The sequence below is a fragment of the Trichoderma reesei genome, assembly GCF_000167675.1.
Source record: "Trichoderma reesei QM6a unplaced genomic scaffold TRIREscaffold_18, whole genome shotgun sequence".
NCBI lineage: Eukaryota > Fungi > Ascomycota > Sordariomycetes > Hypocreales > Hypocreaceae > Trichoderma > Trichoderma reesei.
The window spans coordinates 441,561-466,605 of NW_006711165.1; the positions used below are offsets into that span (position 1 = coordinate 441,561).

The window sequence follows — 25,045 nt, forward strand, 5'->3', positions numbered from 1 at the left end:
AGGGCCATGTGGCTGGCTGGCGCTCCGGGCAGCTAAGGCAGCTGTTCGGTAGGTACCTAGGTATCTACCTAGGTAGGCTGTTACTGTACTTGTACTCGGACACAGACGGAACATGAACGCAGGCGGCCTACGTTTGTCTCGCTTCACGACAGGAACACCCGGCATCAGGCACTCTCTCGTCAGTCCGCCTCACTCACTCCTGTGTGGCCGCGAGGCAACAAGCTGGCCTGGCCTATCCCGTTCGCCGTCTCCAGCTAATACTGCACCTGCTCCGTCGCCATTCGCACGCAGATTCTCGCTGGAGGCACGGACCGGAGCCGCGCCAGACCCGCTGCCTCTCGCCTCTAGATCTGCAGAGCCTCGTCTGGCATCGATCCGGCACTCTCGCATCTGCGCCGCTTCCCGCTGTCAAACCGCCACGCCTCCGCGACCTTGGATGATATTGACTCGGAACGATGATCAGCGACCGGCAATGCTGAGCGTTGAGCCACTGCCAGCTTCCTTGAGCCGCCCCCATGGACGCCGCCGAAGGCCAGCAAGGGGTCAGCCCACGCATCCCATCTGTGGGCGATCCCATCAGCGGCAACGTGGACGACCCTGCGGACGTGACGCCTGTCACGTTTGTTGCCGCCGCACCTTCATCGCACGAGGACGAGGACTTTAGGGAGAGCGATCGCTGGCGGTTCCATAGCGACACGTCGACGATATCAAGCAGGGTCACCACGCCTGATCCCGCCGTGTCCAGCCCACCGCTGACCCCCTTTGCCTCGGCTGGCAGTCGGACACCTCTCCCCAGCAGAGCCGCCGATGTCTTCTCCTTCTCACCTCTTCCTCTCCTCCCCCCTGCCCTTCCTCTGCCTTCTCGGCGAGGCGCGGAATGGGGCCGCGGAAGAGGCCGTGGCGGAGCAAGGGGAGCGAGTCGACTTGTGCCGAGGAGCCTGAACGGCGCTGCCCGAGACCATCACCCGAGCCCGGCAGGTTTATCTCGGCACAACCCACCTCAACTCCCGTCGTCGTCTCCTCCCATTACAGGCATGGCTCAGGCATCCCCGTCCTTTTCATTACTTCCCGGACTGGATAGGCTCGATAATGGCCACGGACCTCGACGTCGTGGTGTCCCTCCTCATCCGCCGCCTCCGCCTCCACCACCACTCACATCGCCTCCTCTAACATCCCCATCTTACTTTGCTAGTCTTCCAACAACAAGCGAAACGGATCTAAGCCTAGCCGATCAGGTACACCTTTCTCCATCCTCTCCAGTTTCACGATCGTCGCTCGGCACGCAACATTTGGTCCAGTCTGCTTCCGGCTATTCAACTAGCAATTACGCACGGCCGTGGCCCTCCCGGGGCAGACGGGACTCGGGACGGTCAGGTCGGCGGCGGAGCAATGGCTCTGAGGAGGAAGCACTGACCTTTTCACTAACTAGACCCGAGGATGACGAGACATGGAGCTCTTCGTCCTCGTCCAATGAGGACCCCATCGCCTACCGTAACGCTCGCCAGTTTCCGCCACAGCTGCCTGCTGGTCGGGCCTTTGGGCCGTCAGCGCCGCAAAGCAGATCATCCGCAGCCAATCAAATCACAGCATGGGTATCGCAATACGAAAAGTCGAGAAGTCCAACAAGATCTCGATCGAGATTGGGTGACATTTCTGCAGTTCTGCATCCCACCGACACCGAGTCCCACCTGGACGGTTCCGTGCAATCCAACGATTCTTCGCACGGCGAAATAGAGACGCTATGGCAGCAGTTGAAAGAAAAGCGGGCTAAATTGAGCGGCACGAGGGTCGAGATGCGGTCGAGGAGAAAAGAGCTACGCGAAAAGAGGCGCGAGAAAGACGCCGCTGACAATGCCTTCATGAGTGTCGTCAGGCCTGTGCTGATCAGTCAAGGAGAGCCATTCAACGCCCCTACGGAGCTTTTGCAGTCGCGCCTGGAAGCGATGCAGCACTTGAGAGATGACTATCAAGTTCTAGAGTCAAGCTATGAGACTCTAGAGGCCATGCTGGACGAAGAAGAACGCGATCTAAGCATCCTCGAGACTCGCTTTTTTAGCATGTTGGCTGCTGAGCAAACCAAGGAGGAGCGCCAGCCAGACATTTGCAGCGACTCTGGTGCGGCCAAATTCAACATTGACCAGGCAGAGATACCGTATGAGCTCAGGGGTATTTCCCCGTTCGGCCCAGTCGAGGATCCGCATCCGCTCTATGTCGACTTGACCTCAGCGGTGGGCTACCTTGGAAACGCCCGCGACGAATATGCAGACCTCCTCTCTACTCGAGAACAGTATGAGGAAGAATTGCAGTTGAAGAAGACGACCAATCAGAAAGCCTCGGACGAGCTGGACATGAAGGAGTTCTTTGACGAGTTTCCGTCCGAGGAGATGCGGATGCACGGCGTGGTAGTCAGCCTAGAAGCTCGGGTCAGTCAGCTCCGGAAGATGTGCGAAGAAAGGGGGGTCATGAAGAAGCACATGTCCATCAAGATGGAATATGCGCTAGATCCGCAGGTCAAATACGAGGATCTGGATCTGGACGAAGAGCCTACGATTCTGAGCAGTCGCAAGACATTAGGCCATGCCGAGTTCAACGAACTGCTATCCCAGCCAGATCATGTGCTGGCGGATGAGCCGCTCACTCCTCTGGGCGCGCTCAAAGCAGCCATTCGACTCCCGAATCACCATCCAGAGAAGGGTGTGAGGAAGAGACTGGCCTCCAAGGAGTATGCAATTGACAACCTCATGCGGGAGTGTGATGGCGGGAAGAAGGCCGATTACGTGAACCGATGGCTCCTTCACCAGCTGCGACTGTCCCCCCTCAACGCCGTGCTGCTGCGATCTACTTTCCAGGCCAGCCGCTCCTTGAAGATTCGAGACATGTGGCGCTGGCAATGCGACGTGATGCATTACTGGTGGCGCGACAGCACCATGTCGCTGACGGATGGCTACTTCAAGCCCATCACCAGCGACAACTCGGACTATTCCTCTCGCCAAGGATCGCCCCAGCTGTCGCGAGCTGCGTCCGATGGCGGTCCAAGACACGTCTACCAACGACTTGAGCTCGTTGATAATAGCGATGCCATGACCGAGTATGGCTGAAGCTGCTGGGAGCTTCCGACCATCTGTCCCTTTTAATTTTTTCCTCATCTTCCAACTTGTTCTATTCGGCCTTGTGGCGGTACTGTCTTTCAAATTTCCTTATTTGACAGCGGCGGCTAAGGTGGTTTGCAGATTTTGTTTGGGAGTGGCCTTCTTTTTTTTTTTTCTTTGCGATTTGGTGTTTGGGTAAGAATTCAAGACACGCCGAAGCGATTTCCCCCCTTTTCTTTCATTTCTGCGTTGGATAGATGGAAAGAAAAACACCTTGGGTCGGCCTTTTGCACGTTCCAGCACTTGTTTGGCTTGGAGCTCTAGAAGGAGGCAATATAGCGATACCCCCTTTCCCCCGTTTTCTTTCTCCCCCCTTTTCTCCAGTTTTCCTTTTGCCTCCCCATTCCCTGATATTTGGCAATCTGGACTGTTCTCTGCCTTTCCCCTTCTGCCTCTTTTCTCCCCTCAACATTCGAGGCGTGTTCTGAATTCTGACAAAGTGTGGCTCTATGTCTGGGGCAAAAATCCATTTCTTGCTCTGTTCCTCTCTTATTCTGTCGTTCTTGTTTTGATACGTCGACAGCGAGGTGTCTGATGAGCTCGCTGTTTGATATGCGCTTCCCAGTACCTCAACTTGTTCATCTTCTTCTTCTTCACATGTGCTTGACCCCTATCTCTTTTCCTACGGCTTGAAAATAGAATCCGGGCGACCGGGCAACCAGGTGGCTATTTGCTTTTGCAGGATTACGGACCCAGTGATGCTCCTCTGATCTCTCACTCTCCCTACTTGCCCACTATTCATGTCCATCAAGAAGCTGCTTCCGTGAAGCCGAAGCGGACCGATCCTCGTCCTCGATAATATGGAGCCTCTGCTTCTCCACTCCTCGACGCCATGGGACAGGCTTCTTTCTTTGACGCGCAGCTGTGGAGCAAAATCTGGCGCAATGTACAGGTACTCCAGGGCCATCATGGTGTTGAAGCTAAGCCGTGTGGCCGCAGAAGGTCGCATCACGATTATTCACGGGATATGCAGCTGCTCTCTCGGTCCTCGGGCTGTTGGTGCGTAACGGCTCGCATCGAGCTTAGGGCACATGCAATCTTGTCCGCAAGCCGCATAGTCGCAATGCATGTGATGCGTCTCTGCGACCCTAGCATGGCGTCTTTTGGGCCGTGCATGAGTGAGTGCTGAGAAGGGAAGCTGTTCTATTACCACATCCTACTGTTACGGCAACAGGTACTACTTCCCTTTCAAGACGCTGGTCGGCGGGAGAGCATTTCATGAGGCAAATCCGCTTGCTTTTAGGCTTCGAGCACATACATGTGCTTGTTGTTCTCGACGTTACTTGAGCAGACTCGAAGGCCAGGATGGCGCCCCGAGTTGCGCGCCCGTATGCCTCTTTGTGTCACGGCTTACTAGAGCTCTACTGACTGAATCCCGACGGCCATTTAGCTGATGCGGCTATTGAAGAAGCAAATGCGAGAATTTATGACCGAGATGCGATCTGTCATATCGATGCCGTTGCTCGTAATATAGAGAGGCTTGTTTGTCACACAAGCAAGTAAGCAGGCGGCTGCGTTCACCTTTTCACGTCACACAATTCTGAGAGGGGGGCTGAATGGCGACAGGTTCTCTTTATGCTGGCTTTATTGTGTGCGTAGCGGTACTTGGAACTCTGGTGTCCTGTCTTTATAAGGCGGAGGAGGTGCAGAGATGGGCTGACGTGCATATGGAGAGGGCTGTACGACTTTGCCGGTACATGCAGCCAGTGGTTAAAGGTGGTCAGAATTGGGATCCGACGTTGCATAGATAAGTGAGTTTACACGTATGACTACCACGAATCCAGCGCAGCGCTCAGCGAGCCTTGCTTGCTTGGGGCGAGGCGATGCCAGCTGTTAGAGTGGTGAGTGAGACGGCTTGTTGGCGCAGGATTGGCGTACGTATGGCTACATGTAAGGCTATGTAAGGCTCTTGCGATGCGCTTATTCCGCGGTGAGAAGGATTGGATGATGGGTGAGCTGATGGGAGCTATTTGCGGGCTAAACAGGTGGTGGATTGCTATTGATGACAGGATAAGCTTTGATGGATGACGAGGATTGGGGGGAATGGTGAAGAAGAGGTAGTTGCTCTGTGGGCGCTTCAAGAGAATCTGTTTGTTGGGGTAGAAGAATACTGATGATGCTGTGTACCGTGAACGGGATATGTTGTGAGTATGTAGGTAGAGGAAGTGGAATGCGGTTGGATTCTTGAGTGAGCTAGCAATATCTATGTTGTGGGAGTCATTGATTTACGATTATTTGAGTGGTGACCTTTGTATGGGATTCGGGTTGGATGATGGGCTTTGGTTTGTGCTTTGCATGAGCTCTACGTTACTGTCGATTTAGAGAGTCATTTCCGAAGTGACAGATACATGGGCTTGTTGTTTGCTCAAAGACAAGACATACCTATGTTGCTCTAGTCTGTTTGACATTCTCAATATCAGCAAGTACAAGTATCTAGATCAGATACGGAGACTAGATGGTGATGTAAGGTGAAGATGGTGGCGGATTCCTAAGTACAGTGCAGCAAATGAAGGTAAAGAAACATCGACAGGCTTTTTTGGAACCTGTTTTCGCTAAGAGCCTGTTCAAAGTGCCTCCTGAGGACATGGCTCCGATGCTAGAGAGTGATGATGCAGACCGGGGAGTTGAAATGACTGGACGCCATGCCAGAATCTTTCCTTAAAGTTCCATCAGCAGGGATAAAGGGATATAGACAGACTCGTGAGCATGATTTCTATAGTTGCCTTGTGGAATAGAATGAGTTTGCGGGTGTGGACATTTGGTGTAAGGTAGATATGGGGTAGGCTATTTGTATTGAAGAGGTGAATATCTGCCTACATGTATATATTTATGTGTATACTTGGCTGAACTCAAGATATATAAAATTTTCAAAGCACAGAAATGTGTTGTCTGTTCATGCTCAGTGTTATGTATAAGGTATGAGCATTAGACGTGCGTAAGACGCGTGTTTGTTGTGAGCGAGTGAGGGAGTAATATGATCATACGCTATTTTCAACACTCAGATGGGTGTTTCTGAGCGGCATCCAGCTACTCTGCTACATAGTTTGCAACTTGAACATGATTATTCTGACGCATCAAAGAATGAGGGGTCCTGGTCATTTGAACAACAAAAGTAAATTTGTTAGAAGAACACGGGATGATGCAGCGTGAGCTGTTAAAGAAGCCAACGAGTTACCCTATTGGATACAACTGGCCCTCTGCTTGTTCTTTTTCAGTGAACATGCTATTTTCATACATGAGGAAAAAAGTCAATAATAGGCCATCATCTTGATAGCCTTGCTGATGAATGCCATCCCCCCTTCACTCCATGATAGAGTTAAACTCATGCCAAATCGTTCGAAACACCCCATTCAGGACTCATTGTAAATACATACATATCCACGCACTCACGATTCTAGGCCTTCAATTCTCAACAATCTCAATGGTCTTCCCACTCGTCCATCCAAAACATGCAGGCGTTGATACATATCTATACCATGGTTCATCAACCGGGCAAGTGAATGTTGGCTATATCATCTCCGCCGGCCTCGAGCTCGACATGAGATGTCACCTAATTTCTACGTCTACGCATGAACATATTCCCTGAAATAGCCTGCTAGATATGTGTGGTCTAATGAAGAAGGAACTCGTTTACTCTTGGTTGACTGTCCAAATTGTACCTTAGTGCACTCATGGGACAAATGAATCCTCAAGTTGAGCGAGCGTGCATGCGTTCCCATCTCATGTGAGAAGAGATTAAAGTCACTACAAGTCCAAGGCTACCGATCGATTCTGGACACTTTGTTCATATAGGGTGAGACTTCACTGGTCAGACACTTCTAGGAAGAAGCCAAAAGACGAAGATGGCCAAGAAGTCTCTCTCACAGACTTGAGTCTTGTCAAAGCGCTCAGTACCAAGCAAATATAACATCTCATGCTAAAGAGCAGGGAAGTAGCAATTCATGAAGAGCAAAGAACCTTCAATCCTGCACCATAGTGTCTATGATCTTGGTTCAAGACAATTGATACATATATCGAAGTTGGGCCACCAGCAAACAGAAAGATAGAGGCACGTTGAGTTCACTTCTCGCGTCCACACACACACCCCTCCTTTGCTCTTCACCCTGTGAACTTCAAGCTCATCTATGCCTCGCTTCTCTTGGAAGCACTCACTCATCTTGGTTAGTCATTCTAGGCTCACCTGTGAGTCAATTGCAACCATGGCGAGCGAGTTCTGGGGTAGTAGTCAATGCAATATCTCTACCCCTGAGGCAGGGATGCAAATAACACGAGAGAGCACAGACTGCAAAGCTTAACCATCAAGAACTTGCACCTGCAAGCTGTCATTTGCAGAGATTTTCTTTCGCAAACTGCTGCAATTTTCTTCGTCGCCCAAAGCCATCGTCCACAGCGTCGTCCAAGCAGATTGGCAGGCGGACGAGCGGAAGGTTTACTGAGGGGCCAACTATTGGCTTTCTCAATTTAGCAGCAGCCATGGATGCCGCGCGCCCGTTGGATCGTGAACGAACTCCTCACAAGCTCTCTAGATTTGACCTCTTCGGGCGTGCCTGAGTCGTGTTAGCATTCTGGTGTCGGAAGCTTGATCGCCGTGCCTAGCCGCCAAGATGTTGGAACACAGCAAGTGAGACTCTGCTGCTCGGCGTCCATGAGCTCTGGCGTATCGCCAGTGGCATCGAGAGGCATTCGGACTGATTGTTATTACCGCGTCGCTGTGACTTCTAGACTCGGGTCATTTCGCTGAGCATGCAGCATTGCGGTGCAATGTAATCAGCGACTCGTCGAGAACCCCCTCTTTGAATTCAACAAGGTCTTGAAACTCCAGAGACCAGGCATGGCCAGCAGGAGATGACCGTGTGCACGGGTTTCGCCTTACCGGGACTGACCTTTCTTGAAGAAGCAAGAGTATCCGCGATTCCCGCAATCAACAATCAGAATCAGGTTCTCAAGAGATCGAAGGGCTCAATGCGCACCAGCCCTGCAAAACGACGATTGTCAAAGACGGCACTTGAGAAACGATCAGCGAGGCACAACGTGCTTTTGCACACCGACCATGTCGTCGAATCAAACGCGGCCGAGCCTGAAACCTGGAGCTATGGTTGTCTAACGATACGATAGCTTCGAAGCATTTCAAGGCTAGAGTTGCCCCAGGGAGTCGAGAAGTTTGTATCCACAGATGCATACGGGCTGCTCCATAACAACAGGAGTCGACCTGGGATGACCTTGGAGTGTCAAAGTGTCTCCGAGAAAAGACCGTCTTGAAACAGATGCTTGGCTCTCCTTTTTAAGGGTCGGTTGCGAGATGCAAGATGCCAGGCAAGGCAAGGCTGACATGGGAGTGTTTTGAAGAGCCGCGACATGATCGACAGCAATTCCAGCAGCCATCGACGTGGACTTCGATTGCCGCCAAAGGAACAAGTGCCGAGTCGTCGTCTGATGGCGCCTTGCGCTCGCCTAGCATCCGTCGTGGCAGCATGATATCGAAACCTTGTCTGTCTGTCTGCAGCCTGGCCAGGCCATGCTCTGGCATCCGTGCCCCAGCCTCGCGAGGCCACATGTCGATACGGTGTTCCCGCCGCGTAAGACGGAAATGGGCAAGGAGACGAGTCCGTTAAAATTTTCGTCCATGCCGCTCCGTGCGGCCGCCGGCCGGTGATACCAAACAGCACTCGCGGCGCTGCAGAGTCCCACCGGGCATGACTCTCGTGCTTTCGCAGAGGGGGAACCATGACTCGCCGCTGTGCTACCATACTGTAACAAGTCAATGCAAATTTGGAAAGGCAGAGAGCATCAGTGGCGAACCCCGTGGCGAACCCCCGTACCTCAGCTTGTCCTCGAGTACCTGCAGCAGTCCGTTTGAAGCCGTCAACTGGCGGTATGGACGCATCGGCATGGTCTATCAAGAGCAGGCCCCCCCCTTTGTCGCCCTTTTGGAAGATTCCCTGGCAAAGCTGGCATCAAATGGGAAATGCGCGTGTGGGGCAGCCCGTTCGTCGCTTCATCGACGGCTTGATAATCCATGGATGATTACGGTTCAGACGGTTTGAAAGGTCGGATCTTTGGGAGATGCATCGATCCTGGACGGCCGTGGCTGCAAGGATGTCGCTCCGGCTAGCATGAACGACGCTGCCTCGTCTGGCTGGTGAGGCGCTGATCGGGGGCAGCGAATCTCTGCAACGGGCGCGGCTGGCGGTATTGCGCTCGCCTGATTTGCTGGGCCTGGAGCATTTGGATCGTCGGCAATTTGGTCGATGGCGGGCTCGCGCTGTTGCGGCACTGATTGTCGCCCGGCCGGCACTGGCTTCTCCGGACGATGCTGGCGAAGATGCAGCGTTTGATGATGGATTGCAGGCCGCAAACATGGCGAGCATGGATCATGACGACGTGCGGCTACAGGGGGCGTGTTAGTGCGCGGCCGAGGCACTGGGCCTGGGGGCTATCGCACAGCAGGTACTGAGTGCTGGAGAGGCGCCCGGTGAAGAAGAAAGGGGAGCAAGCACCGTGAACTGGGGGAAAGCACGGGGACACAGACGGTCCGAGAGCCAGGAACAGCACCAAACAGAATTGGTCATCGACACCGCAGCCCAATCTGTCCACTCCATCTACTCGTACAGTAGGTATTACGAACAGCATCCCTCCTCATCTCAATCTCCTCCTCGCTCTCCTCTCCACGCCATTGCCTCGCGCCAGATCCCCCCCCCCAGCCAAGACACGCAATCTTGCTCCTCCCGCTAGTTCGCACTGACAGCTTCTAGCTCAGCCAGCGGCAGATGTCACCGGAGTTTTCAGTTTCTTAGGCTGAATTCACCCACGCCAGTCCAAGTCCAAGTCCAAGTCCTTTTTCCTCCGACCCGCTGCGGGCGGCTAGCTGCGTTCACCGCGAGAGCCCAACCGCATGTTTGTCTTGGAAGTTTGAAGATGAGAAAAGAAAAAAATTCACGGGACAAGGAGCAAGCAAGAGGCAAAAGGAGCCGTCTCTGGCGCTCCATCATTGGACGGGTCTGCGGCTAGTAGTGCTGACATGCAGGTGCAGATAGACACAGCAAACGGTCAACAATTGCTGCCGCACATGGGATGATATAGTGCTGTACTACGAGTACATACTTCCTGCAGGTACAAGGACCTGGCCCGCTGTCAAATCATCAGGACTCCGGAGCAAATAACACAGATTGCATCTCGATGATGCTGTCGAGCTTCTCCAAGAGCTGTGTCTCTTGGCAAGATTCGATCACCGCGAGATGAGCATCTGGTGGCGATTCCAATAGTCTTGGCCGCCTCTTACCCCGCGGCTTGGTATCGTGGAGCCCATGTCCAAGTGGTCATTTGGCCTCATTAGGACGGATCGATTCTTTGCGCATGATGACCAAAGCGTCCGTCTAATCGCCTTGCTATGTCGGGGTTGGCTTGCGGCTCCCACGGCGTTATCTTGAAACCACCTTAGTCCAGAACTTCTGTGTCGCTGTCTAGCTGCATTCGAGGGACCGTTCACTTGCACCTCCGCATCGCTTCGCAGATCAAACACCAAACGGGGGACTCTGATATCGTCACTTGCGGGATGCCTTCGTCAACTAGGCACCAGCTAGCCCTACACGAAACTGCTCGTACCTCAAGCCTGTGGAGTCGAATCCCGGATGCTTTATCCCTTGCATTCAGGGTTCATGACTCTGCAGCAGCCACGCTAGCCCAAACCCCGGCCGTTGGGTAGTACAGTATGGGGGGGTTTGCCGTTCGAAGACACCTTGGCCCAGCACGGCTCCTGTCCAGAGTTGCAGTTTGCACTCCGTACGAGGACGCAGCCAGTCAACAAACGAAATGCTCTTCCGCTTGGACCAACTTGTTAGTTCGCTCCCTGGATGAGACGAAAGCCCGAGAAAACGGTACTCTGGCGTTTTCCTTTGGCGATCGTTGCTTACGGGCTTCTTCAATGCATTATTCAGGCGCTCCAGTCCCGTGCTGCATACAAGGTCATTCTGTGGCCACGAGGAGCAAGATGGTCTCCTCCGTCATACTTCGGTATTACCATCCTACTGCTGCTATCATTGAATTCCCCAGATGTCAGACACATGAGGACGTCCTCGAAACGCCTTGGTGGCGGGGCTGCATTGTCATTTCTTCGATGCCAAGGACAGACTGCCCCTAACAAGACAAGTCTTCAGCAAGGGCTCACGCACACAACGAACGTCTAGTAATGTTCCATGTCGGTCCAAGGTCAAACGCTTTGCCACGTTTGCAGGTATATTTCGCAAGTTCGCCGACCAACGGGACATGGTTCACGGGCTAAACGATACCGCTTGAGTTGGTATCAATCCAGTCGACGGCCCTGCAAGTACCTCGCTTCTGCATGGCTATAATGCATCTCCACCGGACGTCCACCGACCCAATCCACCCACACTATGCATGATACTGGATTCAATCTCCGGCCCTTCAGCGATGCTCCCCCATACGGCTGCTGTTGATACGGTTCCGTCGTCTCGTCGTTCCCCCGGTCCCTAGTCTAGCCACGATGCCGTTAGGCTTCCAACCGTCGTGGGCTTGCCATGGCCACCCAGAGCTTCTTTGGACGTGGGCGCAGCGTCGTATCACACCAGGACAAAGAAGTAGAGACGGCTTGCGTCTACCTACATGTGCCCCGTTCATACTCGACGCCCCAACCGTTCAAACACTCAAGCAACCCTGGTGACAGGCAACCTGAGACATGGGCACCTGGCTATTTTTCGACATTGCTACGGAGTACTAACTCGCAAGCCATTTTCGAGCAGTCGCCCCGTGCTTCTGGCTCCGGAAGACGGTCCGTGTGGTTGCGGCGACCAAGCAGGTTTACTGCGTCGATCAGCTACTACATTAAGAGGGCTGGCCTGCTAGCATTAGGACGGAAGTTCGCTGCCATGCTGCTCCATATGGATGTTGACCCTTCCCTTTCTGTCCTGCCCTGTTATGAATCGCAAATTGGGAATTCGGCACTACTGGTAGTGCTGCCGCTCTCTTGCGCACCCTCTTCATCGACCCCTGCCCTCTCTTCTGGACGTACTGGTGCGCTCCATCAGCACAAGCCCTGATTCAGTTTTTCCCCCCCATCGTTACAGCACATATAATACTATCAGGTTTCCCCTCTGGAGGGACTTGCTAGGGACGGGCCGTATTCTTTTCCACTGGGAATCAACAAGTTCTCCTAGCTCGACGACGAGGATCGGAGCTGCCGGCACGTCTTCTCCCCCTCGACTCGAGGCTTCAATTCCCCTCCCAACTTCGATGATACATATCTGAATACTCGAATCGCCGGACAACAACGACTGCCCAAGATGGGTCAGGGCCTCACACCAGGCGAGCTGGAGACCATCAGCAACATCGAGCGAGGCTGCTCGGTGGTCTCACTGATAGGATGTGTCTTCATCATTGTCACCTTTTGCGCCTCCAGCTCGTTCCACAAGCCCATCAACAGACTGGTGTTTTATGCTTCGTTCGGCAACATGATGACGAATGTGGGCACGCTCATGTCCAGGAGCTTCATCAGCCAGCCACACTCTCCCGCCTGCCAATTGCAAGGGTTCCTCATCCAGATGTAGGGCGCTCTCTTACTTCCACACACAACACTCAGATTCTGGTGAGGACGCCATTAATAACTGTATACAGGTTCATGCCTGCAGATGCATTCTGGACACTGGCCATGGCGTTCAACGTCTATCTGACATTTTACCACAAGTATGACGCGAGAAAGTTGCGGCGAATGGAGATACCATATCTGCTGTGCTGCTACGGCATCCCCTTCATCCCCGCTTTCGTCTACATTTTCCTCAAGAACAAAGACGGCTATCGAGCCTACGGCGATGCCACACTTTGGTGTTGGATCACGACCGAATGGGATGTTTTCCGTATCGCCACGTTTTACGGCCCCGTCTGGTGAGTCGTCTCCATCTGAAGCAACGGGGACTAGGGTGGGGATCAATATATTAATGCGAGTCCAGGGTTGTCATCTTTGCCACCTTTTTCATCTACATCCGAGCCGGACGAACAATCTATGAGAAGCACAAGCAGCTCAACGACTTTCACTCCTCCGAAGGCCTTTCCTCCATCGACGTCATCACCACCCTCAGGACCACCGAGGTGACCGTGACGACATCGGATGCTGTGCCCCCGAATCCTGCAGACTTCCGCCCACATGCCGATCCGGATGCCAACTACTCGGTGCATATCTCGGCCAGTGCTCCTCCCGCCGGCGACAAGATCGAGCCCGTTCGACCTGTTGTCACGGAGGCCGCCAAGAAGTCGAGAATGGGAAGGAAGAAGGACCCTAACCGACGACGCAACTACGAAATCAACAACGCAGCATGGGCTTACGCAAAGTGCTCGCTCTTGTTCTTCACGGCGCTGCTCGTTACTTGGATCCCCTCGAGCGCCAACCGAGTCTATTCCGTCGTCAAGGCCCAGGAGATCAACGCACCGCTTGAGACCATGAGTGCCTTTGTGCTTCCGCTCCAAGGATTCTGGAACGCCGCCATCTACGCCGTAACATCATGGGAAGCATGCAAGAGCTTTTGGGAAGATATCAAGACTGGCAAACGGCCGGAAGTGATGGAGCTGGTGGGAGGAGCGGACCCGCAGGAGGAGAACAAACGCCACAGCCGCGGCATTGCCAATTTCAGGCCGGGAAACAGATCAAAGGGAATCGACTCGGAGAGTATGACGGAGCTCAACACCCGAACGCCCTCCGCAGACGCTCACTCATCGGTGGAGACCAACTCGGCGTATGGACGATCAAGCACATGATGACGACAAGGAGGAATGGGTTGTATTGCTTCTATTCGGGTATATTATTTAATCGTCACTCCGAGCGTGCTGCTCTGGAGGGGCTTGACTCGTTCGATTCTTTCAATGATGCATCTTCTCGTTTGTTCTTCTTTCTCTTTCTCTCAAACTTTTTCACGACGGCAAGGATGATGAGTTCTTGGGTACTCAGGGACGGCGGCGCCTCTCGCCACTAGGAAACACAAGGAGGCAGGAAAGATACCCATGACTTTTTTACTATGACTACCACACATTTCAATCGACGCTGAAGTGCGCTGCACTCGCCACTTTTTCTCATTCGACTGTTCTCTACGTTCCTTCGCCTCGACTCAATAGGACCGTCCCACCGTGACTTTGAACCCAATTGCTTGAATGTTTAGCGCTTTGATCCGCGTCCCAGCTAAGCGTCTTGACCTACGAGTCTGGAGAACTGTTAGCGGCACTGGTTGGTGAGGTTCTGTCTTGGCCTCATCAATCTAGATCCGGGGCCATCATCCCCCCCCTCTTTCCCCCAAGCCATGGCGTCTTCAGGGGTCGTCCGAGCGGCCACGTTCAGGAACCAGGGCCCTCCCACCATCTCCGCAACCAGGCAGGTGGGATTTGTCCGTCTGGGGTGGAGGGCAGACTAGCATTATTATTTTCCTGGCGAAATCCTTCGCTTGCGTCTGCGTATACGGACGGTGATGCGAGCATGAGAGGGATGGATGGTTTGGGTAGGTAATACTTGGAGTTGTTGGTTGTTGCGTCAGCTCAGCAGCCTTCTTTTCATTCATTACTTTTCTTTTTTTCCAATCCGGTTATGGCCATGCATTTCATTGCATTGCATAGGTACTGAGGGGATAGGGGCGGATTGGTGATGTTGTCTCATTCATATACAATGACGAAGGTGATGCTGCGATTTCCTTCTCTCGATGGGATCGTTTTTGTTTTTTCTTTGCTTTTTGTGGCTTTCTTTTCTACTTGGGTTTGTTAGGAGGATTGCATGCCTGGGCAACTCGCTTCGAGGGTGATTTTACCATGCGGGAGAGACGGGAATGGCGGGAACGGGACGGGAATTCAGAGGTCCAACGCAACGAGGGGGGTGGGCCAACACCTATCAAGCGAGTTGGGAAAATAAAAAGGAAGCGCGAGTCTCTACACTCGGCCGCACACCTTTTTTTATTTTTTTTTTTACTTCTTGAATACCGTGTTGATTAAAGGTATTCTTGCGTGATTGTATGAAGCCCAGGATGAAGTTCCGTTTAGGATGAATGGTTGAGGGAGACCTGGGGGGCTCAGATAGGGGGCTGGATTGAATAGGCTATTGATTCGCAAGTAAGGTATGTATTGAGACTAGTATGTATGTGTATGAGAGTGGAAGGGATGAGTTCATACGAGTTGTTAACGACTTGGAGGATTATTCAAGGCTCCGGCGAGCTCAATAGCCTAGTAGTAGTTGATGGTACGGTACCTCTTGAGGCAGGTAGGTAGGTTAGTATATAGGGCTGAGGAGGGCGTTTTTGTGCTTATGCTGATAAGGGGTGAACGGGTTTGGATGGCGTTTCTGGGGAATTGATTGCGAGTAAGGCGGTGGACTGCTCACTTCGCATGAAGAGACCAGAGCCTCTCCCTTTGTAACGACAGAATATTGACCTCTTACCTTTTTCATATTTCCAGGTAAGTTGAGAAATGCTTACCTACAGAACTGTAGTATTGGATTGGTGGTTTTTCTCTTTTATAAGATGCGTGTGCCCAACAAGATGTTGCCGAAAACGGGAGGCTGCAGAAAACGAGGCAAACTAGGTAGGTTCCAGAGTAAGCATAAGGATTCATGATGCATACATGTATGTATGTAACTTGCTGTTGGGCCAGATGCAGAATGAACCTGAACCAACTGACCGTTACGACGTTAATGGTAGCACTGCCTGGGAAAACCACTAGTCCTGCAGAACCGGGCGTCGAGGAGGTTTGGAGATGTCACCAACGTCCAATTGACGAATTAGGCAGGCCAAGCGGCACAAACAATCATGGAAAACAATACAGAATTGATGCAAAAAGTTGCATGTGTGTTGGTCAATGTGCGAGAGCCCTTAAACAGTGTTTCGGCCAAACCGCCTTGAACTGGATTAGACTTACCAAAAGGCGAAACAACGGCGCTGCTGTCTTAATCGAGAGTTTAGGCACAATCGCCGGGTGAAGCTTGCACACGATTCTTTCATGGGATATTAATGTCGAAACTATTACAGTAGTAATAGAAACTTGCAGAGAAAGGAAAAAGGCTAGTGTTGGATACTACCTACAAAGCGAACCGTGCCTGTATGTAAACGAGTAGTATTGAAAAAGGGCGATTGGGCGTCAGAGCCTTCATGTCAACAGAGATATGACATGATATCCTTGTTCATCCAGAGATTCTGAAACATCAAAGACTTGCGTGGTCCAAAACACTCGGAAAAGTCGGAAGGGGGGGGAAGGGCAAGGGGGGAGATAATCGCTTGGAGTGGTGGGTTTGTCTTCTTTGACACGAACGGGTCTGACAAGTTTGGGGGAGGGGGGAGAGATATTGATAGTCGTGCCAATTTACTAGATTTGATGCGTTTTGCATGTCCAAGGCAGGGTATTGCTGTATGTATGTCCGTCTTCTTTCCTTTTTGTTTAATTCTCCGAGGGGGGGAACGCGTGGGATAATACATGGTCTGTCTGTCTGTCTGCTCGCCAAGTCGACGATGGACAAAAGGCATTTTGCTTCTACACAGCAGATTCTGCAACAATGATGTTATATACAGACATGGACAACATCATCCAAAAGCGGAGCTTTCTGCTCGTTAAGAGAGGAAGAGAAACCCCTTGTCCTTCAGTCGCAGCAGGAGTCATACAGAAAGACCGGGTTTCCTCAAAAAGGGGAGGTTCTATCATATACACGCACATGGTGGCTACAGACAGACATACATACATACATACATACATACATACATACATACATGTATCATGCCTGCATTCGGTTCGAAGAAAACATGGGAGAGTGAGTAAACAAATGCCTGCAGTCCAACAAGTGGCGTGGTTTTTTTTTTTTCCCCCTCTCTTTTTTCCCCAGCTGTTGGTTCGTGTAATGGACTCGTTTCCATGCAAGTTCCCTGAAGGAATGGTAAGCTGCCGTTCAGGCGATGCTACACAACTCCATCGTGAAGAAACCCCCCTGGTCAGGGTAGCATCCAAGATCAATTTTTCTGTCTTCGGCGCCTCTGTTTCTTTTACGGTGCTTACATCTCCATATACCTGTCCTGTTCCCTTATCACACACTCACACACACGCACAATACGGTCCGGCTTCCGGGACACATGAATCACACTCCTATCACATCGCCCGGCCAGGGGGGAAGCAAAGAGAGAAGAAGAGGCGACTGTTCGCCCCTCAGTCCATTCACCAATTCTCTTCGTGCCGAGTTCTTTCTCCACATGTAACCCTGAATCGTCCAACAACTGCTGCTGTACTGTACCCAGGGCCAGATACATACTGATAGCTCTGAGGTTGCAGTACGGAATACGGAGTAATACCCGTCTTCTGTCCTCGCGAAGGGTATTCCGCCGAGGGCTTTTGCTACAGACCATGCCTAATGGCACTCTGCAGAGGCAGGGGGTAAAGGGAGTGCATACTAGTATTACTTGCTTACAACAGCATGTTGCAAAGTTGAGTGAGTGTCTGATATGGTATTGACCCGGACATCTCTCAAGCGGTCTGCTAAGCCCCGAGGCGTGATCGCTACTCCGTCGGTGAATGCTTGAATAAGCCGGCCGAGGTTTGCTCCTCACGATACACTACACAATATCGCCCCCGTTTCGCACGCGTCTATTGTATGGAGTATATTGTATGGAAGGATAGAGCTGGACGACATCATACCCAATGCCGCAAGCTATTGCTGAGTGAGAAAGAACAGTACCAGCTTGACTGACAATGAAACGAAGCACAAGGAGTTATTTCGCGATCCAGCCGGCTGATGAAAGAACGCCTCTTCACCCAACCAGCAAATGAAGGCAGATACCGGGAGGACATATGCAAATCTTATTGCTCTTCTCCAGAACTCACCTGGCATAACAGGCAACGACTCGCCGTGACGGTTCATGCTGCCTTGGTGGCTTCATCCACTTCCTTGACCCCTTTGACAGTGTGGTATTCCCAAAACGTGCCCATCTCAAGACACTCAGCCACGCAGGCCGGGTCATCCCACCACCATCTGTTACCAGTGACATGCGGGCCCCATGCTTCGACCCAGAGCATCCGCCCAATCAGACTCCTAACCTGGGCTTTGTCCTCGTTCTCTGCCTGTATCGCATCCTTGACCTTATCCAAGTACTCGGTTGCGCTCTCGGGCACGGCGTAAAACTTTGTCGTCGTGAGAGTGCTTCCGTCTCCGCGCAGACGAGCCTCAGCCAGCAAAGGCGGAAAAGCTGTGCTGGGACTCAGGCATTTGCCCTGCTTCGCCAGGTTCCGGAGAAGGTGTTCCTCGATCCAGCCCTTCATGTTCCTACCCATGGTGCCCGTGCGAGGAAGTGGGTCGATAATCACCAACCTCAGGAACCCCTTCTTCTTGAGACACTTGTAGACGTTGCCGAGTATCCCAGGGAGCTGCGCAGAAGGACACAGAGACGGCAGCGTCAGCGAGTGAACCGATTCGTATATGCGAGGCGCTACTGGAAAGTCTGTAGGTGAGACTTGGGAGACTGAAATCACCCGCACATTGGCAAACAGCTCGTCTCGTGGTGTGGAGAGCTGTGATACGTGATATATCTGCTTCGTGGGTTCAAGAGCAGCCAGGTAAGCGACAGTGGCTGTCAAACCAAGCCCAATCTATGATTAGCATAGCTGATCGAATTTATTAGGGAGAAAGAGGCACATTACCTGCTGAGTCGTAGAGGCTGATGGTCATGCGAGCCGTCAGGGGAGATATCCTACGAGGCAGCCATTGCGCATCTCGTGTTGGAACTTTGTCCATGTGAATCATGGTGGAGAGCATCCACCTCCGTAACTCCTCGACCTCGGGGCTGTCTCCCAGGAGGAAAGGGACGTCTTTCTTTGCAACGCCCTTCCATACTGTCTCCAGCCGGGAGAGTATCTCGGGCACACTCGTCTCTGCCATCTCGACGACTGTAGCGCGGAGCCAGCAAAAGTTCTTGTTGATGCCGATGCCATCCGTGGGTAGCTGGTTGGGATCACCCGACTCAAACGTTGGCTCGGGTGATTCCTCCAGCAGAGGGCGTGGCTCCCAGTCGTCTAGAGGCTTCCATGCCTCGGGATTGTTAGGCGTGATGGGCACCTCGGTATTGACTTGCGCCATCTGGAGAGAGTTGATGGAGAGTATGGGAGCTGCTGGAGCGCTGGACGGCGGTCTGGCCGTTGGTGACGATCTTGACGTTGAGGAATGCGAGGAAGAGCTTTGATGACTGTCAGCTTCAGCCTTATTAAGATAGCGATGCGTTGGTAAGGAGTTTGGCAGAAGAGGAGAAAAGAGGGCAGAATCTCAGAAGAATAGACTGACGGCTTATCAGCTGGCAAAGGCGGTGGCAGAGGCGTATCGACAGAAGCGTCAGGAGCGACGGCGGCCTTGTTTGACGGAATCTGGCAGTCGCCGGCAGCTGGTTTGGCCGTCTGCGGGCTTTGCCCGAATATCTGCATCAGACTCTTCATCTTCTCGGACTCTGTCAGGTCATCACACGCAGAGCCGGCATTCGAGACGCGCGCAACCGGCACCAGTGAATCTGTACGCAGGACGAGAGTGTCGTGAGCCTCGAATCACATACGACTGGGATCTGAGCAGCCACATGGCTTTGCTTACCGGCACTCGCGAGATGCAGAGGCACCCTTGCTCGACCATCAAGACTCTTGTCCGGAATCAGCGGGCTGGTGTTCAGGGGACTGTCGATGCTGGCAAGTCGGTCGAGGAAGCTGGTGGATATGCGGCTGGAATTTCGGCGACTCCCTTGGTCAAACATCTTTGCTATGGGCGAGCGGTCGGGGGACAGCAAGGCCGGTGACTCGAGCCCTGACGACGTCGGCGACATTGTGTGCGCATTCGATGACGCTGTGTTTGCCTTCTTTGCGCCCCTATTACGAAAGATGGCAAACGGGGAGTCTGTAGACCAGCGCGAGCTGGCTGTGGATGCCGAGCGTCGTCTCGGCTGGCTCTTGGGCTCTTTTTGAGGCGTTTCTTTCCTCTCCTTGCGAGCTCTGTGTTCTCCCACCAGTTCTTTATCAGGATCTGTCCAGATGACATCCCACATAGTGGCGATGGCCCCCTGAGCAGCCAAAGGGAGAGGGGAGGATGTGGCAGGAAGACCCTTTTGCTGCCGCGCACAATAGCAAATTCAGCTTCGCCCAAGATGCCTGCCCAAACGGGCGGATGGAACGTCCACCTGGTCTTGATCTGATGCAGCGGCAGTAACGCAACCAAGAGGATTCGGTGTCACAGCAGCAAACGAGGTGCAAGGGGATCGGGAAAGAGGCTCCCTGCCTGAGCTGTCAAATTCTTGCCCAAAGGGCGTCGAGATGGGCAGAAGGCTCAACGGCGACCAGGCAGTTCCGGCGTGGTTCGGAGGCTGAAGGGTGGGTAGGCATTCGGAAACACTTTGGGTTTTGAGTCGCGAAGGGCGATGGAGAAGATAAAGCGAGACGCTATGGCGAGATCAGTCGGAACCCGATGCTACGGTCTTCACACGATGGGGCGAAAGCCGAGGGAAGCGAGAGCGCACAAGAGACTTGGCACCAAGGACAAGAGATATTCGAGAACTACATGGGAAGTGCGCATCAATCTCTGGGCCGAAAGTGCCAAGCCGAATGGATGGTTCTAAGAAGGGAATTGCGCACACTTTCGGCCAAGAAGCCAGGAAGAACAAGATCCATGTCAGCAGACATCCCCGGTGGCCTCGCAGCATCGCAAGTCGCTACTCTAGACGTCCTCGAGCGAGTGTAAGGCCAGCCGCAGGAACTGTGGACACAGAATGCAGGTTCCCGCAATCGTGGCGATGAGGTGGTGGACAAGACGACTAGGCCGAGGGCAAGTGTTTGCTGGCAGCTGGTTGCTCAACATACCTCCCACGAGTGCAGGACAGGTGAGCTGAATCCAGATCTCGGAATGGCCTCGTTGGCTAGCAAAGGTCCCACGCCACTGCCATGCTTAGTCCATGGAAGTCATACGCTGGTCTGCTAGCATCAGCGACCTGTTCTTCTGTGTGACTCTCTACGCCGCTACAAGAGGGTGCGATCCTTCCAACGCTCGCAAGACGATGCTGTTTGCCAGTGACTAATGGTCATTCGAGCTGAGGCGTTGCTCAACTGGTTGCGAGCGGGAGCTGTCTACATATCATCTCCCCTTTATACCCATCACGAGGCGACTATGAGGACAACTCTTCCCCTCTTCCACGGATTCGTACGTTTATCCCCCTGAAACAACATGATACTCACTGATTCCAGGCTGGATCTTCGCATTCTCGTTCTTTCCAAGACGGACTGCTCTGCCATTCTGAAAACAATCGTCACTCAGCCATGTCTGATGCGCGACATTCAACGTCCTGAGGAATCACACTTGCAGTGCCAGGCTTGCCACATGGAGAGCAATGAGACATCGGTAACAGCTGCCGATAATGCGTGTTTCTTTCACTCCATTACAATCTGAGTCAAAAGTTGAGTCAGCTGAAATAGATGCTCTCTCGTCTTACCAATAGTTCGTTGTGCTAGGAACCAAGGCCTCTTGTTCAACTCTTGAAGCTCGCCACAGACATGAACGGGCTTGGACGTCAATGTCTCTATCCCTCACCTCGGAGCTACATCTGTCTCTTGGACCTCCATATTACAGCATGTTTGACATTCAGCCACCTTCGCCCCTTCATCTTGTCGATCCACCCAACATGTCTGTACGGGTACCACCACGCACTATCAATACCCTGTGCAACGAGCTTTGACGACCTCCCTTCCAATCCAGATATCCCCTGTGCAACATCGGTCCTCTCGGCTACCAGCTAGATTAAGATAGATTGGCCAAGGCGTGAGATGCCGAGCCGGCACATCCTCGCCATCCCCAGCATCTCATGCCTTTCGGCCTCTCTTAATTGGTACCGCTGGCCATGGACGTGCGACCACTGCAAGACATGGTTACATAGCAACGCGGCTCGGCCGGTAGTCAGCAGCAAGGTAACATATGCACAAGGCAGAGGGAGATGGCATACAACAACGAAGCCTATCTTCTCGACTCCGGGATTTCATTCTATCTGGCACAGGCACGACGCGGATAGGTGGATTGGGAATGCTAGTGAAAGGTCCTTGTGGTAACATGAGATGCGGATGGCCCGTACGGAAGGCCAGGGGATCATTTCGTGGCTCTCCGTGCAGGCCAAGGCACCCTGATTGGCCTCTCCAGGCTTTTCCTCCTTGGTCAGGGAATCGTTGTCCTTGACCCTGGTGACTGATACCCTGCCAGCTGCGTGCCAGCTGCCGTGTTCTCAACCAACTCCAGACGGGCCGTACGGCTGCCCTGCCTGCCCGCCTCACTTTATGCTCACCTGGCGGAGTACTGGCATTTGCTGATCCTTTTATTCTCTACCAACAACTTGCGCGTTCTATTCTGGGAAAATCCCCCTGGCAACCGTCTGTCTGTCTGCACCTCTTCTCCGACTTCCTACAAGAATTACTATCATTCCACCGCCGTCTTCAACTCACGGTAGAAAAAAAAACACTCGAGCTGTACCTGATATCGATTACTACTCGCTTTCATATCTGTATCTGTATCATAACAAACCCGTCACCTCCAGGGACAGGTTGGACCACCCTTCGAGGCCGACCTCCGCGATATCATGGAATCTCCCACCGTTCAGCCCAAGGAAGGCCAAGAGCATGACAGAGCCGATCCAAGAATCCTGTCTCCAAGACTCCCTTCAGCTCCCACAGTCGGCCGGTCCAGATTCTGCGGATTTCGAGACTTTGCCGACCTCGTGGACAAGTGGCTGAGCAGCTCTCTCTTCGGCAGGGTGTTTCGACTTGCTGATTCGGGACATGTAAGCTTCCTCACAATCTCCATTTCTGAAATGGAACAAGGTGGAGAGGGAAGATTGTTGCTGTGTGATGAGTTCTGACTGCTGTGATAGCCCAATGCGATGGAAGGTACCAGCGTCTTCAAGGAGATACGCGCTGGACTGACCACGTTCGCGACAATGGCGTACATCATCGCCGTCAATGTATGTTCGTGCTCTCGAGAGCAAGGGATACTTGGCTAGCGGAAGTTGACCGACTGATATCACGAACCGTAGGCCTCTATCCTCTCTCAGACTGGCGGGACTTGCGAGTGTGCTCTGGCGGACAAGTTCCAATGTGACACCATCCCCGAATTCGCGGATTGCAAAGAAGGTAAGAGAGCCACTTATATCGCGCCTCGTCTCTCCTGCAATGGGTATCTGACCTTCCATAGAGGTTCGCAGGGACTTGATTACGGCCACCGCAGCCTTGGCCGGTATCTCCTCTTTGTTCTTTGGCCTCTTTACCAACCTTCCTGTCGCCCTTGCGTAAGTCAGAACGGATTACCCATTTGACTCACTGGTTACTGACTCCAGTCTTCAGTCCAGGCATGGGCCTTAACGCCTATTTTGCTTACCAGGTACGTGCTTCAATCACCAAAGACTCTTCCAGAGCTACTCACTAAACATACGATTAGGTCGTTGGCACCAATGGGAGTGGCTCAATCTCCTACCGCACTGCCCTGACTGCCGTCTTCTTCGAAGGCATCATCTTCATGTTCCTGGCCCTCACGGGTATGCGCCAGTGGCTCGTCAGGCTCATTCCCGCCACCATCAAGACGGCCACTGGAGTGGGCATTGGCTTTTTCCTCACCGAAATTGGACTCTCGTACTCGTCTGGCATCGGTGCCATCACGGGCGGCGGCATATCGACTCCCCTGAGCTTGGGCGGCTGCCCTCCCGATATGATAAGTGAAACGACGGGAGGCTGCAATGGAGGCCAGATGACAAACCCAACTGTGAGATTGCTCTGCACATTTCTCTCTTGATACGAAGTACATAGCACTGACACATTCACAGATGTGGCTAGCCATCTTCTGTGGCGGCATCCTGACGGCTTTCCTCATGGCGTTCAGGGTCAAGTACGCCCTCGTCATTGGCATCGCCCTTGTGTCCATCATCTCGTGGCCGTAAGTCGTCCCACAAGTGTTCATACACAAGGAACAGATTACCTGACTGAAGTCATCAAAGCCGCAACACGCCCGTCACTTACTTCCCCCATACTCCCGAGGGCGACTCTCGCTTCGCCTTCTTCAAGCAAATCATCACCTGGCATCCCCTATCCAAGATTCTAAATCAGCTTGACTGGAGCCTTGATTCCACCAGCACGACGCACTTTATTCTCGCTCTCTTCACTTTCCTCTACGTCGACATCATCGACGCAACCGCCACCCTCTACTCCATGGTCCGCTTCTGCGGTGTCGTCAACCCCAAAGACGGCGATTTCCCCCGCTCCACCATTGCATACTGCACCGACGCGCTGTTCATCTCGATCGGGGCGCTGTTCGGCTGCTCGCCCGTGACGGCCTTTATCGAGAGCGGCGCGGGCATCGCGGAGGGTGGCCGGACCGGACTCACGGCCGTGGTTGCAGGGCTGTGCTTCATCGGCTCCATCTTCTTTGCTCCCATCTTTGCTTCTATCCCGCCGTGGGCTACGGGGTGCACGCTCATTTTGGTCGGGTGCATGATGATACGGCAGATTACGCAGGTCAACTGGCGGTATATCGGCGATGTGTTGCCGTCGTTTGTGGTCATGACCTTTATCCCGTTTAGCTACAGCGTTGCGTACGGCCTTATCGCGTGAGACTTCTCCTCCTCTCCCAGAACATGGTTCATTTGATACTAATACGGTTTGCTGGTTCCAGAGGCCTCTTTGTCTACACCACCCTCAACACGCTCATCGCTCTCGTCGTCTTCTTCTCCAACAACCGCATCGAACCCCGCGAATACGACCTCAAGGAATACTGGACCTGGCGAGGCTCCGGCCGTGCCCCGTGGTTCGTCCGAGCCATGAGAAGAAACCGCGACCGGCACCATCATCGTCACGAATCACGCTCTTCGGACGAGGATCGTAATCGCGACGAT

The 25,045-nt window shown here is 53.0% G+C and overlaps 4 protein-coding genes across 4 annotated transcripts; 3 read left to right on the top strand and 1 right to left on the bottom strand.

Annotated features, from left to right (window-relative positions):
* Positions 1 to 515: 515 nt before the first annotated feature.
* On the top strand, positions 516 to 3,098 carry TRIREDRAFT_110032 (uncharacterized protein; the record flags this gene model as incomplete). The annotated part of the gene is made up of 1 exon (XM_006967584.1): positions 516 to 3,098. One exon carries the CDS (start codon positions 516 to 518, stop codon positions 3,096 to 3,098), a length of 2,583 nt encoding a protein of 860 aa, XP_006967646.1.
* A 9,347-nt stretch (positions 3,099 to 12,445) lies between these two features.
* Positions 12,446 to 13,910, top strand: TRIREDRAFT_72004 (G-protein coupled receptor protein; the record flags this gene model as incomplete). The annotated part of the gene is made up of 3 exons (XM_006967585.2): positions 12,446 to 12,705; positions 12,777 to 13,043; positions 13,109 to 13,910. 3 exons carry the CDS (start codon positions 12,446 to 12,448, stop codon positions 13,908 to 13,910), a joined length of 1,329 nt encoding a protein of 442 aa, XP_006967647.1.
* Positions 13,911 to 18,020: 4,110 nt separating this feature from the next.
* Positions 18,021 to 20,179, bottom strand: TRIREDRAFT_110035 (uncharacterized protein; the record flags this gene model as incomplete). Its single annotated transcript, XM_006967658.1, has 4 exons — positions 18,021 to 18,730; positions 18,801 to 19,333; positions 19,438 to 19,657; positions 19,735 to 20,179. The coding sequence occupies 4 exons, from the start codon at positions 20,177 to 20,179 to the stop codon at positions 18,021 to 18,023; spliced, it is 1,908 nt and encodes a 635-aa protein (XP_006967720.1).
* Positions 20,180 to 23,101: 2,922 nt separating this feature from the next.
* TRIREDRAFT_66228 (uncharacterized protein) lies at positions 23,102 to 24,985 on the top strand (the record flags this gene model as incomplete). Its single annotated transcript, XM_006967586.1, has 8 exons — positions 23,102 to 23,125; positions 23,198 to 23,294; positions 23,356 to 23,449; positions 23,505 to 23,541; positions 23,599 to 23,919; positions 23,981 to 24,090; positions 24,152 to 24,760; positions 24,826 to 24,985. Coding segments are annotated over 8 exons (1,452 nt in total), but the record flags the coding sequence as incomplete, so codon positions are not given.
* Positions 24,986 to 25,045: the final 60 nt, after the last annotated feature.